The 17,504-nt window shown below is 48.8% G+C and overlaps 1 protein-coding gene across 3 annotated transcripts; it reads left to right on the plus strand.

Moving 5' to 3' along the window:
- The first annotated feature begins 2,051 nt into the window (after positions 1-2,051).
- On the plus strand, positions 2,052-17,045 carry LOC122364163 (exocyst complex component 7-like). Of its 3 annotated transcripts, none has more exons than XM_043334302.1 (17): positions 2,052-2,086; positions 7,946-8,115; positions 8,746-8,911; positions 9,442-9,525; positions 9,768-9,896; positions 10,198-10,302; positions 10,999-11,140; positions 11,447-11,537; positions 11,739-11,913; positions 12,387-12,571; positions 13,005-13,184; positions 13,466-13,585; positions 13,892-14,055; positions 15,080-15,241; positions 15,551-15,662; positions 15,880-16,013; positions 16,385-17,045. In XM_043334302.1, the coding sequence occupies exons 2-17, from the start codon at positions 8,059-8,061 to the stop codon at positions 16,485-16,487; spliced, it is 2,109 nt and encodes a 702-aa protein (XP_043190237.1). In that variant the 5' UTR covers positions 2,052-2,086; positions 7,946-8,058; the 3' UTR covers positions 16,488-17,045. The 3 variants fall into 3 exon arrangements, with proteins under 3 accessions (XP_043190237.1, XP_043190239.1, XP_043190238.1); XM_043334304.1 differs by lacking the exon at positions 2,052-2,086 and adding an exon at positions 2,099-2,181; XM_043334303.1 differs by lacking the exon at positions 2,052-2,086 and adding an exon at positions 2,115-2,185.
- Positions 17,046-17,504: the final 459 nt, after the last annotated feature.

The raw sequence follows: 17,504 nt of genomic DNA on the forward strand, positions 1-17,504 counted from the left end.
GCAATACACGTTTTTTATTACTTGTAATTGTGATTTAGACATGGAGTCGCACGGGGTGACCCCATATGTAGCACAAGGTGGTTTGGTCGGCACTGAGCGCCCTGGCGTCGGCACCGTGCGGGGCCTCCGATGGTCGGGGGGAGGGGAACTGCCAGTGGCGCCTAAAAGGAACGTCGGGTGAGCCCGGCAGAGGCCACGGCCGGCGATAGTCACTCGAGTGGCGCCGGGGGGCGGGGGAAGGGTCACTGGCAGTGCAGTGGGGCTTTGGTAGGGATAAACAGAGAATGATCAAGGGCTGACAATGTGACTATTCATATTATTAACATTTGACACTCGCCGTATTGGTGCTTTGCCAGCCGCTAACGGACAAGGGGGCTCTGGACTAGAGGTGGCAAAAGATGAAAATTTTGGGAACCAGACTCGAACCAGACCCGGCTGGACATTTCTGGACCCAGTCAGACCCGGTCTTAGTTGGAATCGGAACCAGTTGGACCCGTTCCCCAAAAGTCAATTAATAATAACTTCTTGTAGCCTGTAGGTATCATTAGTTGCATCATGTAAAACAGCTTATTTCCCACTGGGAATACTCATGAGCTACTGTGTGCAAAGAAACATTCACTTCATTCACTTAATTTTTTGCAATAATGTGTAGTGTGCAAGATGTATAGTTTATGGTAGGACCCGGTTGGACCCGTCAGAAAATTTCCAGGAACCGGTCTGGACCCAAATGGGTCCAGACTGGTTCTTTGGACCGGGTCCTCGGGTTCACATTTTGCCACCTCTACTCTGGACCCCTCAGCCCCGTTCGGCCCGGCCCTCCATAGTCAGCGGCCCTGGTCGCGCAGTTCCGTAAAACGTCGACTCGCGGTACAGGCGGTGTCGGGTTCAGGATTCGACTCCCGTTTCCGCCCGTTCCGCGGGTGTCGTCCCCGGCTGCGTCACCGGTGTGGGGTAGGCTCCCACTTCAGCCGTAGCCTGGGGGGAGGGAGAATAGGACGAGGAGGAGCTGGTGCTGTCTCCTATAATAAGAACATGAGCCCAGTGGAGAGAGATCCGACTAAACAAAAAAAAAAAAAAAGCACAGCAAATACGCGACAACACCACCGTTCCGTGCTTCTATCCTCGGGATATTAAAGTCCTTCTCCTCCACGCTGCAACCCCCTCCGGACTGGACAGGCAAATGCGGGCTGCTCCCTTGGAGCGGCACCGCTACTCCCGAGGGAGCGCACCCCGTAGCCGGGTGCAGTGAGTACCTTGGGGCTGGTCGGCCTGTCCTCTGGACGGGCTCAGCCCCGGTGACTCACTAGGGTGCCTGCCCAGACCAATGTCTCCCCCTATGTCCTATCATCCTCCCGGCTCTGAAATGGTCTCGTCAGACCGAAAGGGTCTAACCAACCAACCCCCCCCCCCCCAAAAAAAAACGCGACAACCTCGACCCGCAACGGCATCCGGCCGGGCATGGTAACACAGCTGTTATACGCAGGTGGTGCACTCGGCATACCTACGGCAGCGCCGACGATGCGCCGGCCGACTTTGCGGACGGACTATGCGAAGCCAAAGTTCCGGACGCGCCGCAATCAACTACATCTACATCTCGTTGGGGAGCAAGATGCCTTCTGTGCATGATGGGAGGGGCTGAGTATCAGAATATTACGACTAGTCGCGGATGCTGAGCCCTAGGCCCTCACTGAAACCGATAAGCCATTCGCGCCGGCGCGGCGCGTGCAACCTATGTAGCACAAAGCCGAAAGGTCCCCGGTGAGCAGCTTTCCCTTATTCAAAGCGGCTGCTAAAATCGATAACATCATCATTGAAAATTCTTGAACTAGTGATAACAGTGCTTTTGTTTGTTTGTTTGTTTGTTTGTTTGTTTGTTTGTTTGTTTGTTTGTTTGTTTGTTTGTTTGTTTTGTTGTTTGTTTGTCTGTTTTTTTTTGCTGTTTGCTTCACGTTGAGGTTTGATTTGGCTTATGAATAGTGATTGCTGCGGATTTACAATAAGATTGCAGCAGAATAGTGAAATAAGCTTTGCGTAGTATTTGGCGCAACTCAGACAAACGCGCCGCATATCCGCAGGCAGCCGCAAGGTAAATTCTCGTGAAAAAATTCGATTAAAAACAACGATAAAAGTCAAATGTAAAAGTTTTCGTTGTTTTTGGATGCCAGAATATGGCTGGAAATTGTAGGTATTTGCTATAAACGCTTCCTACGTATTATTTTTACTGCAGTCACAATTTTCCGCCTCTCGTTCTTTGCTGGGAGTCGGGACATGTCATTTCAATTTGTAGGTGCACTGGAAGTCTGGAAGTGGGAAGTGTGAAGTGTGAAAAGGGTATATTCAAATCAATAGGTTCAATAGGATAAAAGGAGCCTTCAGTCAAAAATTTCTACTAGAGACACTGGAACGGGTTCAAACTGAATGAATCTAGTTAAAGGGACCCTCCCACCTTCAAAAAAGTTTATGAATTGGCATGAAAGTGATGTCGCTCGGTTCAGAAAGAGCGAAAACGAATATCTACCAAATTTCACTAAAAAATATTCACCGGTTTTCAAGATATTAGACTTTTACTTTTGTTTACTTTTTGGATCTCCGCTGTTTTTAGCGACTTTATTTTAGAAGTGCGGCGTTTGCGGCAGATGTTGCGCGCAAATAGCATATACCACCGCGTGCTACAAAACGTTTTAGTCAAACATTTAAAAATCGTTAGATATCTGCGCTGACGTCACACATTCAGAGGGGTATTCCTAAGCATTAGCCCCTCTGAATCAAAATGCTGCAATTTTGAAATTCAATATTTCCGATTTAAGGCATTTCTCGATGTTGTGAGTGCCGAAACCGGTAATTGTGAGCCAGGGACCTCATATTGGCTATCTCAACTCAAATCAAATGTTAAGGTGGGAGGGTCCCTTTAAACATAGGCTACGATTCCATGGCACAAGCTAAGCCGATTTTCAAAAATGGATTTGCTCTATCATAGCATTTAGGCATGACTTAAAAATGTAAATATAGGATTAGGTGCTAGCTGCCTAAAACCATATATATATGCTCATTTTTTGCATAAGGTAAGTCAAAATAGTTTCCAAGAAAAACACACGTGAAATTTCGCTAAATCGATTAAGGCGTATCATGGAAACGTAGTGATAGGTACAGTGGCATCCACAAAAGTCATGGCTTTTCAGCCGAGGTGAATGTGATAATGAACAAGATACTGATACAGTAGGTAGTCCTAAAGCAGGTGTCCCACTTGTTTTTTGGCAACCAAGGAGAGGTGCTATACCAATAGATGCTTTCTAATCAAACCCAAACTAACCTAACCAAACCTGACCAAACCAGTTGTACAAAAATTACAACCTAAATCATAAAACCTACAACTTAACCAACCAGCGCCTCACTGGGGTCTGCGTATAACACGGTCTACTGGGGGGGGGACTCTTCATAGCCCCCCCTCTTAAAGGGACCCTCCCACCTTCAAAAAAGTTTATGAATTGGCATGAAAGTGATGTCGCTCGGTTCAGAAAGAGCGAAAACGAATATCTACCAAATTTTACCGAAAAATATTCACCGGTTTTCAAGATATTTGACTTTTACTTTTGTTTACTTTTTTGGGATCTCCGCTGTTTCTAGCGACTTTATTTTAGAAGTGCGGCGTTTGCGGCAGATGTTGCGCGCAAATAGCATATACCACCGCGTGCTACGAAACGTTTTAGTCAAACATTTAAAAATCGTTAGATATTTGCGCTGACGTCACACATTCAGAGGGGTATTCCTAAGCATTAGCCCCTCTGAATCAAAATGCTGCAATTTTGAAATTCAATATTTCCGATTTAAGGCATTTTTCGATGTTGTGAGTGCCGAAACCGGTAATTGTGAGCCAGGGACCCCATTTTGGCTATCTCAACTCAAATCTAATGTTAAGGTGGGAGGGTCCCTTTAAAGGAAATAGTTCACTTTCACGAAATTATTTTTTTTGCAACGATTTATTATTTTTTATGTTCAAAATAATCAGCAAAGAAAATAAAACCTTTTTATAACAAAAGATTTTTTTTCTCTATATTTTGATATAGGAAGAACTTTTCAGTTTCTGTAAGGCACACGCGATCCAGTATGAAAAGAGCATGGGTCCCGAAAATTCTTCAGAAACAGAGAAATTATCGCAGCCACCGGCATTTGGGCGATCTGCTCGATCTAATAATGTTCCCCTGTATGTCCTAATTGATCAGTACGAGAATTTCTCTAGAGTTCTCGTAGATAATTTCTCTAGTTTCTGAAGAATTTTCGGGACCCATGCTCTTTTCATACTGGATGGAAATATATGCAAGGCACACATCCTCAACGCAAGACACCTTTTTCGGGACGAGAAATAGAATATCTTTGCCTAGGGTGATCGTCGGGCTGTAAAAGCTCCTGATTTATGCTCGTCTCAGCCCAAGCTACGGAACTGCTATTCCAGTTCAAAACCCATGTTAAAAAGTGAACTATTTCCTTTAACTCCGAAACTACTGGACCGATCGTCAAAATTCAAACGGCGTCTGATAGCCCCGGAAAAACTGTTGAACGCAACCTAATGTCATTGACCTCGAGGTCACCGATGACGTCACAGGTCAGGTCAAAGTAAAAATTATTAGCATTTTGGCTTGTTCACATTTTGGGCCCTGGCCGCCGTCTTAAGAGTTAGATCAGGCTCATTTTAAGTTTGCACACTCTGAACAGATGCTTTAGATACCCTGAGGGTACAGAACTTGTACTTTGATTTTCAGGTCAGGGTCAGGTCATCACAGGTCACAGAAATATTATATCATGCGTCGGTCACGTGACACATGTTTTATGGTCCACAAGTGTTTCCACAAGTGGTCCACAAGTCAACAAGTGTTTTATGGACACTTGTTTTATGGTTTTATGGTTTTATGGTTTTATGTTTTATGGCCATAGATTTCTAATTTGATGTCGTTTGTGTCATTCAAGGTAATTTTGAGTTTAATTTAGCTCAGGTCAGGTCATTTTCAGGTCAAAAAAGGTCAAATATTGAACTTGAAGTAAAATTTTTCAACAAAAAGTGTTTATTGGATGCAGGTTGAGCTCAGGAACACGATGGTGCTATTTATATTGGTGTACGATGTCAAATACGTACTGAAAAATTGATTTGAAAAATTAAAAATTGTATTTTTTTTTGCAATAATGCGTATAACTTGGCCATTTTTTGAAGATATTTAGCTAGAACTTGCTAGAGTAAGTTATAACTATAAGCATGTGGTCTATCACATATATTTCATTTTTTTTCGAAAAGTCAAAAAGTTTTTGAAAAAAGATAGAAATACAAATTTTGAATTTTATTATATATAATTTTCAAAATTTTCAAAATTTTGAATATCCGAGATAGCAGTATGATAGCGCAGTCAATTCTGAGTCCTCTCATGCAAAGAAATTGGATCTAGCTTAAAGACTGACCTCTTGGGAGCGATTGCCGTGGTTCAATGTTTTGCGTCGAAATCGGTCGAACATGACGTCACTCTGACGTCATTTCCGGCCGACCTATAGTAGTTACGAAGCTCATATTTTGACACAACGTGTCAAATTGATGTAGCCGAAGGTACTGAAAGTTTGGTGTCGATACTTCAAGCGGTTTGGAAGTTATTACAGAAAAACGGGAGGGGGCTATGAATAGCCCCCCCCCCGCAGTGCCCCCCCCCCCAGTGGGGCGCGGGTTAACCTACAGCACCTCTCCTTGTCCTTGGCTGCAAAAAAGTGTAACAACTAACAACTGCCTTACTACCTACTACCCAAGCTACTATGGCAAGGATAAGGATGGGGATGATTGGAGCATGGAGAATATATACCTGTGAGTGCTGCTGCTGCCTCAGATCTAAGATCTCAGCTCCCACTGGAGCTAGAAAGACGAAATTTGGAGGGTAGGTGGGGGCCATGGGGAACTCTGTTGTGTGTGAATTTCATGACCCTAGGTCAATATCTTCAAGGTCAAATGAGGTCAAATGTGGTCAATTCTGCCATATTAGCGACTTTTTTGCGTTTACACGCCGATAACTCAAAAAGTTACCGGTCGATTTTTTTTAATCTTTCACTATACGAAAGAACAAAGATTTGTGAGTATGTATGGTGAATTTCTAGATAATCCAACAATAAATATGGCAGTTACAAGCCTGCTAAGGGTTAGATGTCGCCGGCTGAAGCGGCATCGGCCGACGCGGGAAACGCGGCAATCACAATTTTGTGTTTACACACTCATAACTCAAGTTGTTACTGGCCGATTTTCAAAATTCTTTGACCATATGATTGCCTGTACATTTCTCAGTCTTCTCACCGAATTTGACGCGAATCTAATATAATCAGCGGTAAGGAGCGCGATGTAAAGACGGAACCGTCCCGCCCCGGCACAGTCTACAATTCAGGCGGCGCGTAACGGCTAGCGCCGGCCGCCGCGCCGCCGCGGCGGCAGGATGTTTGACTTTACACCGCTATTACTAGAAAAGTTGTGAACCGATTTTCTTACTTCTTGCACGAGAAGCTCCGCAATTCAATTCTGGACAGGTAGCCGAAATTTCACATTGATATTATCCTTGCGGCGCGAGTTATTGGCGAAAAACAGGAGGGGTGGGCGAAATCCGCCCCCCCCCCCTTCCACTGCGCGTGTTAACCCTATTCCTGGCGGGGGGGGGGGGGGCCTCAGGAGCCCCCCTGAGGTTTTTTGGTTATTTCTCCCAAACGCTTTGAGCTAGGAAGCTCAAATTTTCTGACTTTTCATAAAAGGCTTTTACGCAACATTTCTGAAAATTTTGAGTTGATCTGACCTCAGGTCAGGTCACCAGAGGCGGTTTGGTGACCCTACCTCAGAAAAGTTTGCAATCACGCCAGAGCTAGAGTTTTTGACCGATCAATTTCTTCTCTTCAGGCTTTAGTAAGGGTACCAGTATGTGCAATTTGTATATCTCAGAATTTTCATATCTGTGACCTGAGGTCAGGCCAGACTCGTGACCTTTACATTGCAAGCCTATGGGAAAATATTGAAACGCCTCCTGCTTCGTGTAAACGAGTCAAAACCACCCAATTATTTCAGTATTATGGAAGATTATCTCATCGGTGATGATCCTGGTGCCGCTAATTGACAGGGGCACCGGCAAAGGTCATCTGAGGTCATGTGACGTCATAAATCGTTTTTCTGTCAATAAATCACGACATGATAGTGCTAAAGACTTGTAAGTGGTACCAAACTGCTCGCCTGGTCAAGGCGCGTCGTTTGGTATGCAGCATGACCATACCCCACAACCTCATTGATGAATGACCTGACCTTGACCTCAGGTCAAATTTTAAATTGACCTGTGAAGGTCATCACATACTTATTTCGCATCGCCTCGGCGAGAGCAACAAAAAATGTATTGGTTTTATGTCTCTATGTTTCTTAGTTTAAAAGTTATATAGGTAACTAATTCCAAAACATTTTATCGTTGATGACCTCTGGTGACCTCAATATTGACCTGACCTGAAAATGTTTTATGTAAAAGTTGTAGATCTTTAAACGACCTATCAAACGCCGTTCGCCGTTTGTCGCTGCGATGTGTAGTTTTTGAGATCTGAAGGGGGGGGGGGCCGAATCGGCCCCCCCCCCGCCAGTTTCTTGTCCCGGCGGAGCCCGCCAGGAATAGGGTTAATTGAACACTTGTTTTTGAAGTCGTTTGCTTGTTTTTACGGTCGTTAGAGAATCAGTCTGGTTAAATTGGGCTGAGCTCAACCTAGGACTTGGCCAATGCTATATCAATTATAATCAATATAAACCTGAACTGGCTGGGCAGTAATGCCTGGGCTGTGCCACTCACCTCTGCACTTACCATTTGTGCCTCCCCAGTCCCCACTCCCCACCCTCAAAGGAGCCAGGGGGAGGCGTCTTCTCTTGGCCCCTCGTTCTCACCTGTTCTTACACGTATGCATTCGGCAGGAGTTGCAAACAACAGCGCCAGTGGTGATTTGTCTGATTCAGCTTCTATTTTGCATTTTTCACAAGTTTGAGCACAGGCAGAAGCTGATCTGAGGATACTTCAAGCAATAAGCATGGAAGTAGCTGATACTTCTGTGCCAGGGAATGTCCACTCTGAAAAACTTCAAAAGGTTAGTAATAGAAAACTGTTCTGTTTTTTTAGTTTGCATGCTATTAAGAAATGTGGTACAGTGTAGTGTGTACAGTGTACACAGATTAGGTAATAAAAATTAGAAAGTCCATAATTCATGTTGTCAGTGTTTTTCTTTATCTGATTTGGAATCTTTACTATGAAAAGGTATACGGTCACATTTCAATTTTGAGTCATACTTAGTGTGTTCCCTAGCTCAGTTGGTAGAGCGTAGGACTTCCGGTAGTGAGAGCCCGGGTTCGAGTCGCTCCAGCGCTCGATATTCGAGACTCGACGAGAATGGTCTGCAGTTGGTGGGAGCAGCCGCAGCTAGTAGAAGTCAGTTGAGTGGGACAGGTCGTGTCCGGCTTTGAAGGGCGCGTTAAACTTTGGCATCTTAATTCCCTCCTTACCCGGAATTAAGCGATCGGACAGTAGGGGTCAGGGTCTACGCAACAAGCTCCGCTTAGCGTTGGCTCCGGGTCTGTCAATCCGTCCATTCACACGTTCGAGCTAAATTTATAGAAAAGTCATGTCTGATGAAGGTACTTGTATTCTTTGTGTTTATATCACCACCACCAGAGCTTTGTACCGCCACCAGCTGCCTTACCCGGTGGCCCGTCCTCCACAGGAGTTGGCGCGGATGGCCAAGGTCCGCGAGGTGCTGGCCGCCTCCGACCAGCTGACGCACGGCATGACCAGCATCCTGGACTCGTTCGAGCGCCGGCTGGCCAGCCTGGAGCAGACTGTGCTGCCCGTCTACCACGAGACAGGCAACCTGCAGCGGCGAAAACAAAGTGAGGAGGACTGCAGCGTGCAGCGTACTTGGCTGCCGTTAATGTAGTTCTAAAACGTCTGGCTGTCCTGAACTGAGGAAACACATCTATGTACTGCCTATCAAGGCTGCTTTTTGGAGTGTCTGACACCCGAGCTGTCTGGCGTAGTGTGAGACGCTTTGATCCGTTTTGGCGGTAACCATTTGCCATCGATGGGGATGTCACAGCCATTGACAGAACAGATGAAAACAAAGCATGGCTGGTTACCGTTAGGCCCTGTTTGATTTTATAAATGTTAAGTGTATAAATTATGTTGTTTGCCTAAGGTTAATCAGGTAAAGGAAAAAGACTATAGTATGATTTCCTCGGGAGCTTAAAATGGACAGATCAGGGAAGCCAGGATTCTAGCCAGCAGAGTCAGCTGCACAGTACACATGCTAATTAGACTATCACTCCATCCCGTCATCCAGCGCTAAGGTATAAACTGAATGGACTGGCGAGGACGTCTAGGGCGTACCATCCTTTGACCCGACTCTACTATTTTCCTCCAGATATTGAGAAGACGCTCAGCCGATTTGATCACGTTATATCCTACTATAACGTCAGCAAAGAGGTGGACCCAATTATCAGAAATGGTAAGCATAAGTAAGCTGTTGTTTACGTCGTATCCTGCTGGTAAGTGAAGCTGACATCATAGATGACTCTTTTTAATAGCGTCTTTAGGCTGTTCTCATCTTATTACCATACTTCTTGTCTTACGATGTAAATTTTTCGATGCTAACTTGCGAAGCAGTGCAAGCTGCTGTGCACAGCTGCCGTGTTCATGCCTCTTTGGTCTGGCATCTCCTCTGTTGACTCGTTCCGGTGTTGTCCTCAGGTCCGGGCGCCACCAACACGGAGACGTACCTGATGGCCATGGCCCGCCTGCAGGACGCACTCACCTTCTTCCAGTCCAACAACTCGCAGTCGGTCGAGCTGGAGAACGTGATGCTGCTCTTCACCAGTGGTGCGTGCAAACACCCTGACCACTCGTTGTTATTCGTGAGCTCTGCCAGTCATGTATTTCATATCTGTAATCATGTGTTTTGTCAATCCTCGACTTAAGCGTTAAGTATTAGCTGTTATGGACATCAAATATGAAAGGTTAGCAGTTTTTAACACACGTTGGTGTCTAGTCCCATAGTTGGTTCAGTTGTGGTTAGCCGTTTTCTCATGCATATTGCATATAATATGTATTTTTTACGCAATTGATCGCCGCTGTATGTTCCGTCTGATATTGACCAATTTCATCCGATGATCCGCGGCAGGTATGGAGTTGTTGAATAAGGAGTTCAACGACCTGGTGTCCAAGTACAGCAAGCAGCTGCAGCCGGTGGCGGTGCTGGACCTGCTGGACCGCGACGACGGGCAGGGTCAGTACGCGCCTTCCCCCCCCCCCCCCCAGCCGCGCGGTGCCGGCGCGGACCGCCGCCCGGACCGTCTCCGGCCCCGGCACTGACCGCCGAGAGTCGCACTCATGACGATCAACAATCAGTCGGACACACTCGGCTCAACGCCTGAATATTCTTTTCTGCGCGTTGCCTCAGAAGCTATGAAATATCTCAATATTTTAACTTGTGGCTCCAGCAACAATCTACGAACATCTATCATGCTTTACCTGGACCATGAACCACCTTTTTCATTGCTTCCTTCACCTTTTCACTAGCCAATGACTCACCAAGTCAACTGGAATAGGCCCACGAAAAAAGCGATTTCGGAATGATTTCGGAATGAATGAATGACTCCAACAGCTGCTAAGACTACGGCGCCGCTCTTACGGACTCTGATAATCCTAACCGGGACCCGCTAGGACCGACTGGGGAAACCGCGGTGCCAAACCATAACGAGGACACCCGGTGCCAAACCATAACGAGGACACCCATTACTGTCCACCTTTCTTTTTAGTGTTATCTGTTCCGTGGATTCGTATGATTTGCGTTCGATTTTCATTGCCCCTGATATCTAACTTCCCGGTACTTTTTTTTTTGGGGGGGGGGGGGCGCCTTCGTCCCTTTTACCTTGGCGGGTTACCCGAATCGCTAACAGTTTCATACGTCTTTCCCGAACAGGACCGCCGTCAGAAACGTACACGTTCGACATTCCCGAGAACGTAATGGTGGACGTGCGGCTGATTGCCAACTGGCTGTCCAACCATAACAGTGACGGCTACATGACCACGTACGCCCGTCTGCGCGCCGGCATACTGGTCAGGTAGGTAGGCGCCTCCTTCCCTTTGCGAGCTACCGGTCACCTCTAAACATGGTCCGATCTACATTATATAGCTCAACAAAACACTGTTGTTGTTGTCGCTGAACTTCGCTTAAATGTTACATACTTTTACCACGGAATATATAGTCTACGCGGTGTCGTAGACTATATTTTCCGTGCTTTTATTATTGCCTGTTCGTTTACCCTCTATTGAATACTGAGGAAATCCTGCATGTCTGCTGTCTTATTTGTGCAGGATTTTGTGCCCTACGTTCACTGACGCCGGCTGGTTACGTTTCCCACTCGCAGGACGATCCAGGCGCTGCAGAAACACCACAAATCGCGCAGTAACGCCAGCGCTAAATCGAGTGACACGCAGTCTCCGGCCGCACTCAGTCAGGTAAGTGGACAGTCTGTGGAAGGACTGTCTGGAAACCGCGCATTCTTTGTAACCTGCTCGGGCCACCGTGCAGTTGTGACAGTATTTTCACGCCTGCCCGTTCGTACTCTATAGTGACAGTGTCTGGATCTGACCCGCGTGTGACGTCTGCCCCTCCGTTTGTCCGTCCGTCTGACCTTCTCCCTCCGCCCCTGTCGCCAGCTGTCGCGGTCGCGGGCCGACCTGACGCCGACGGGCGCGGCCCGCTCGTCTCGCGCGCCGCGCCGTATCGCCAGCCGACTGGAGAAGAAGGCTAACCGGATGCTGCAGCGCGCGCACAAGTCGCTGGCGCAGGCCGGCGTCCAGTTGGGCTCGGGCACGCCGCGCTCCCAGCTCGGTTAGTGCTGCGGGAGGAGGGCCGCCCGTTGCGTACCTATAGGAGATGGGGAGTACCATTAGCGCGATGGGCGTTTTCCCGTGCGCCTTGAGTATTGAGTGCTAATTGTTTGCTGGTATTGGTTGTGTTTGACTTTGTGCAGGCTGGGTAAGGTTATGCTGTAATTATGGATCCTAACTCTGAAATCGCATCAATGCTGGGGTCCCGAAAATGCAAACCTCATTTAGCGAAGACAAGTGCTGAGCCCGGGACATTTTTTGTTTTAATTGAATCCCAGTCATCTTGCGAAGTGTCAAGTGAAACTAAGTGTGACAAACGTAAGCAATTTTACCCTCAGAAGTACGCTTTGCATGTTGTTGGTATCGGATGAAGCCATTCACCGACGTCCCGCATCTCCTGGAATCCACTCAGTATCCCCTGACGCCCTGGATATCCCCGGACACCCCCTGACCCCTCCGTGTACCCCGCCACAGACCACCTGGAAGACCTGATAGACGAGCACGAGGTGGAGGCCTACCTGACGACCACGTCGGCGCTGCTGCGGCTCTTCAGCTACGAGCTCACGCAGCTGACGCCGCTGGTGCCGCAGAACCAGCTGAAGAAGGTCTTCCAGACCATCATCCAGGACGCCCTGGACCTGGTGGTCAAGGACGGGGAGGTGAGCCGATCAGCTGGAGATCTGATGTTGACGTGAAGTCACAATGGGAAGTGTTCAGAGTCAAGTCAGCTCGGATGTGGAAGAGTTCAGAGTGTCAGAATCGGTTAGAGGAAAGAGAATGCGGCGGCTAATGCGCTGCTTGTAATGCGCCTAATGCGCACTCCGCTGCTCTGCAGCAGAGTCGATCAAAGGACCGCCCCGGGGCCCGGGCTACTCTGTATAGTGATAAGTTATACGGTTCCTCCTACCACCGATCTTGAGCGTCTGGACCAGTCCCGCTGCTGCGTGACCCGCTTCTGACCCGTCGCCCCTCCCTCGTACCTTTCCCCTCTGACCCGTCGCCCCTACCCGCTGTACCGTTCCCCAGACTGACCCGTCGCCCCTACCCGCTGTACCGTTTCCCGCTGACCGTCCCACCCTGTGACCGCGGCAGGCGATGGCCGGTAAGGCTCGGCGCAGTATCGCGCGCCAGGACTTTGCGCCCGTGCTGAACCTGTTCCCGCTGGTGTCGCACCTGATGGCGATGCGCGGGGAGTTTGAGCGCTCGCTGCAGGGCTGCGACCCGTCCGTGCGCAACCGGATCTCGGGCATCATTGACGTACTCCACCAAACGGTCGGTGGTGGGAGGGGTGGGGGTGTGTGGGGGAGGGGGCGTGGTCAGTGGTGGGAGGGATGCAGGGGAGGGGGCAGGGACCGGGCATGGGCCGCGCCGGTGGGGTGGAGGCCGCAGGACCTGGATATGACGTGAATGGGTAGGTAGTTTTGTATTGAATTCTGTATCTATCATACTATGGCCGTATTTTGACCTAATAAGTCCACTGTGCCAGAATTCTCCGCTAACAGTGCAGAGCCGTATGTGTGACTGACGTATCTTTGCCTGCCCTCGTTCGGCAGTGCGTCAAGTCTCTGGACGACTTTATGGAGTGGGTGCTGAACGACCCGGACCGACAGCTGCCGCGGGACGGCACCGTCCACCAGCGCACCTCCAACGTCATCATGTTCTGCGACCAGCTGGTCAGTCCTGTGGACGGAGGGTGTCGCCGCGTCACCATGGGCTGGGGCTGAGACCACCGTTACGAGGGAGAGATAAGATAGATTACGCTTAGTGCCATGTGATATGCTGATGTCGTTTCATGTGTATTGCTTTATTGTGGTCTTTTGTGTCAGTTGTACTCAATATTATTTAGTTTTCGCCATGTCTGTCCCTGCCCAGATCTGACCTGTCCTCTCGCCTCGCGGTGACCTCAGGTCGAGTACACGGACACGGTCGACTGGATGTTGTCTCTGACCTGACCTGACCCCTCCGCGTGATGACCTTAGGTCGAGTACACGGACACGGTCGGCTGGATGCTCTGCCAGCACTCCAACTACGACATCGTCACCACGTCCAAGGTGGACAAGAACAAGGCGCTGCTCGGCGTCTACATCAAGAAGGTGCTGAACGCACTGGGCCAGTCGCTGCTCGCCACCTCCGAACAGTACAGGTGAGCTGGAGCGACGAGGGTATATTACCAATATAACGCCTAGTTTTGGGGCGACTAACGGAGCGAGCGAGAGGATGGGCCTTGCACGTGCGAAATTGCGAGGGGGTACCTCCAACTGACTTGTGCACGGCACCCTACTAACCGGTATCTACCGATGTGCCAAATTTGGGCACAATCGGCCCAGCTGTTCTCGAGATCTGGAAGCGGCACCCTGCACGTGCGCACGTGCAAAATGGGTCCCAACTGACTTGTGCACGGCACCCTACTAACCGGTCCCCAACTGTGTACCAAATTTGAGCGCAATCGGTCGAGCCGTTCTCGAGATCTGGAAACGACCCCTGCACGTGCGCACGTGCAGCAGCAACCCAACTCTGGCACATGGATATGCAGTGCCTAGTGGGTGCCTAGGCCTACCTACATGCCAAATTTCAGCGCAATCGGCCAAGTAGTTACCGAGATATTGCAAAAAATACAAAGCTGACACCACTTCGTTTTGCACGTGGCACGTGCATAAGGGGTCACCCACATGCATCAGGAATAGTCCAATACTTGGTAGAAGAATGAAGCTACCCTACAAAAATTACCGCGTGTAAATCGGTCAAGTGGTTTCTGAGATATAAGCCTCGCAAAAGCGTCCGCACGGCCGGCCGGCCGGCCGGCCGCTCATACTCAGAAATTTCCGTTAATCTAAGGAAAGACTCCGCTCGCTTCGCTCGCTCTGTAACCGCCTTCTAACAGTACAGATGCGGAGCGGGGAGAGTATTTAGGGCAAATTAATACCTTCGTTCTATACTGCGACTTATGCTAATGCGCTTCGCCAACAATGGTAAACCGTATTTGAGCTCGATGCCGATAAGGTAGATCTCGTTAGTGGACCGGATTACGCCACCATTGTTTAAGTGTTATGCTGCGTGATAATGTATCATTATCCTGGATTACGCATCATCATCCTGGCCCAATGCGGTTTCCAGTGAGTGTTGTAATCATATTGTGACGTCGAGTCCGATGTGTGTACCCCTGCCAGCGACCCGTACCTGCGCTCCGTGTTTCGGCTCAACAACTACCACTACGTGCTCAAGTGCACGCAGCACTCTGGTCTGCTGGACCTGGTGTCACTCTCCGAGCCGACTGCCGAGGCCACCTACAACAGCCTCATCATGGAGCAGAAGCGGCTCTACTCGCAGAGGTGAGCGTCGGTAGATCGGACACGTGCGCCTGCTGTTTTCATGGTAGCCAGTGGTTGGAGAAGTCGCTTTTTGTTATCCAGTGGTTGAACTATCCAGCAAAAGGTGATCGCCGGCTAATCAAGCATTTTGCAACTTCTTTGACGATTTTCGACTTCCGTTCGTGATACGCTCATGCCCTTTCATCTGGTATCTGATGTGTTGTTGGTCACTATCGGCTGACGCTCCCCTGGCCGTGTGTGACCTGTGTTTGTCCTGTGTGTGACCTGTGTATGACCTACGTATGACCTTTGTGTGACCTCTGCTGGCAGCTGGAGTCGCGTGCTGCAGGCCATGACGTTCGCAGAGGACATCCCCTCCTTCCGTCTGGACATCGACAAACTCTCCGACAAGGAGAAACAGACCATCAAGGAAAAGTTTGCAGTGAGTATCAGTCGACTGATACAGATAATATGGGTGGTACACGGCAGTTATGTCTGCTCCTGCCGGTATTGACCGATACTTTTGTTTTGACGGCAACAATATTGTTGCTATTGCCTATTCATAGAAATGTAAAACGCCTATCAGTCCTTGATAATGTATTTAATACCGAAACTGGCCCGGTCTGAATCGTCTGACGGGTGGCTCCGCTGCTCCCCAGACGTTCAACCGTGAGATGGAGGAGCTGTGTAAGGTTCAGCGCGAGTATTCTCTGCCTGACGTGCAGCTTAGGGAGTCGCTCAAACGCGACAACAAGGAGTTTGTGCTGCCCAAGTACACCAGCTTCTACGACAAGTGAGTGGGCCGACGGGTCGGGGGAATGCTGTGAGAGGAGGCTGGCGAGCGAGTCACTGACGGGACTTTGATGGTTTCTCGGTGTCTGTGTGCCTAATGGAGACAACTGTGTTGCCTGTGACGCCTTATGCGTGTGGGGTTGGTGCGCAAAGCCTTGACCCATGTGCCCTGTTGGTGACCATCTGTCAGCCTGTGATCAGCAGTGTGCTCTGCAATTGTATGTACGTGGTGTGCTGTTTTTTTTTTGTACCTAGCCAGTGGAACATGCCTGCTTTGATAGGCATCTGTCTGGTGCTCCGTTGGGCGGGTACGGGTGCTGACGTGTTGTCTGTTGGGCGGGTACGGGCACTGACGTGTTGTCTGTTCGGCAGGTACGGCAGCGTGACGTTCTCCAAGAACAAGGACAAGTACGTCAAGTACACGCCGGCCCAAATATCGGCCATGATCGACAGCTTTTTCGACACGGCGGCGTAGCCGGTCGGTCTCGGCGCGAGGCCCGATGTCAAGGGGTGGGATGTGTTACGGGTTACCTACTGATTGGACCGGCTCGTGACGGCACACTGAGTGACTGCTGTGATGATGGTCCGTGATAGAGCTCTGTGGACGGTACTGCGAAAATGAAGACATGCCTTCACCCATTCGTGGCATCTCGGAGAATTTACGGATTTCATGCTATTATGGTTCCCGGCTGTGGAAATGCCACGGCTGGATTATTACTTCTCTAGTAATCGCTCTTCCCTATTGCCACACTGGATAAGTTACTTCGATTGACATGTTATGCTCTCAGTTTTGGAGAAACTATTTTTATAGACTTGGTGAGCACCAATTAACTGCATAATTATGTTACCTTGTTACATATACATTCTTCCTGTATTGCGAGAGAATGCTGTGTTGTATCATGTTGACGGGTTATGCGCATATAGTGATGTGTATGAAACTAGTATTGTCCACTGTTTTCTTTGGATATCACGCTATAATTTATTGCTTATGCTGCTGTAGCCTTATTGAATACAATATTATCGTGTGGACTAAGTGTGCTATCATGCTGCTTTAATACAGGTGTCGTGATCTTTTTCAGATACTTAAGCATTTTAAACATAATTTGACGTCATTTGCCAGAGCTAACCATAGGCGGCGGAACGGGTAGGGCACCGGAGCACCGTGCCCCCCCCCCTTTGATCTGGGAGTTTTAACATTAGCCCTATGGGCGTTGCATGGAAAGAGTGGGACCAAAAGTCGGCAGTGCCCCCCCCCCCCCCTTAGTGAAGGTGTCTCGACACTACTGGAGCTAATTGACCTCAAATGCGGAATTTATGCATCAGCTTGCATTGATATCATTTGAAGGTACCTATATTATATAGTTTGTGGGTACCTATCCATTGCCATGACCAAACCAGAAGTTTTTATCGTTGAAGTGCCCTCCCGATCCAGCATCGGGCACTATCGGGTATTCTGAGGCACTTTATTTTAGTAGCCGAAACTGCGCAGCTG

This window comes from Amphibalanus amphitrite, unplaced genomic scaffold (assembly GCF_019059575.1).
Source record: "Amphibalanus amphitrite isolate SeventyFive unplaced genomic scaffold, NRLGWU_Aamphi_draft 000659F_arrow, whole genome shotgun sequence".
NCBI classification, from domain to species: Eukaryota; Metazoa; Arthropoda; class Thecostraca; order Balanomorpha; family Balanidae; genus Amphibalanus; species Amphibalanus amphitrite.

Bases quoted from the DNA above. Each gene is read 5' to 3' on its own strand.
- LOC122364163 (XM_043334302.1), top strand. From the start codon at position 8,059: ATGGAAGTAGCTGATACTTCTGTGCCAGGGAATGTCCACTCTGAAAAA. The intron at 10,303-10,998 runs GTCAGTACGCGC...TTTCCCGAACAG, and splicing joins GGACCGCGACGACGGGCAGG to GACCGCCGTCAGAAACGTAC. The intron at 16,014-16,384 runs GTGAGTGGGCCG...TCTGTTCGGCAG, and splicing joins TACACCAGCTTCTACGACAA to GTACGGCAGCGTGACGTTCT.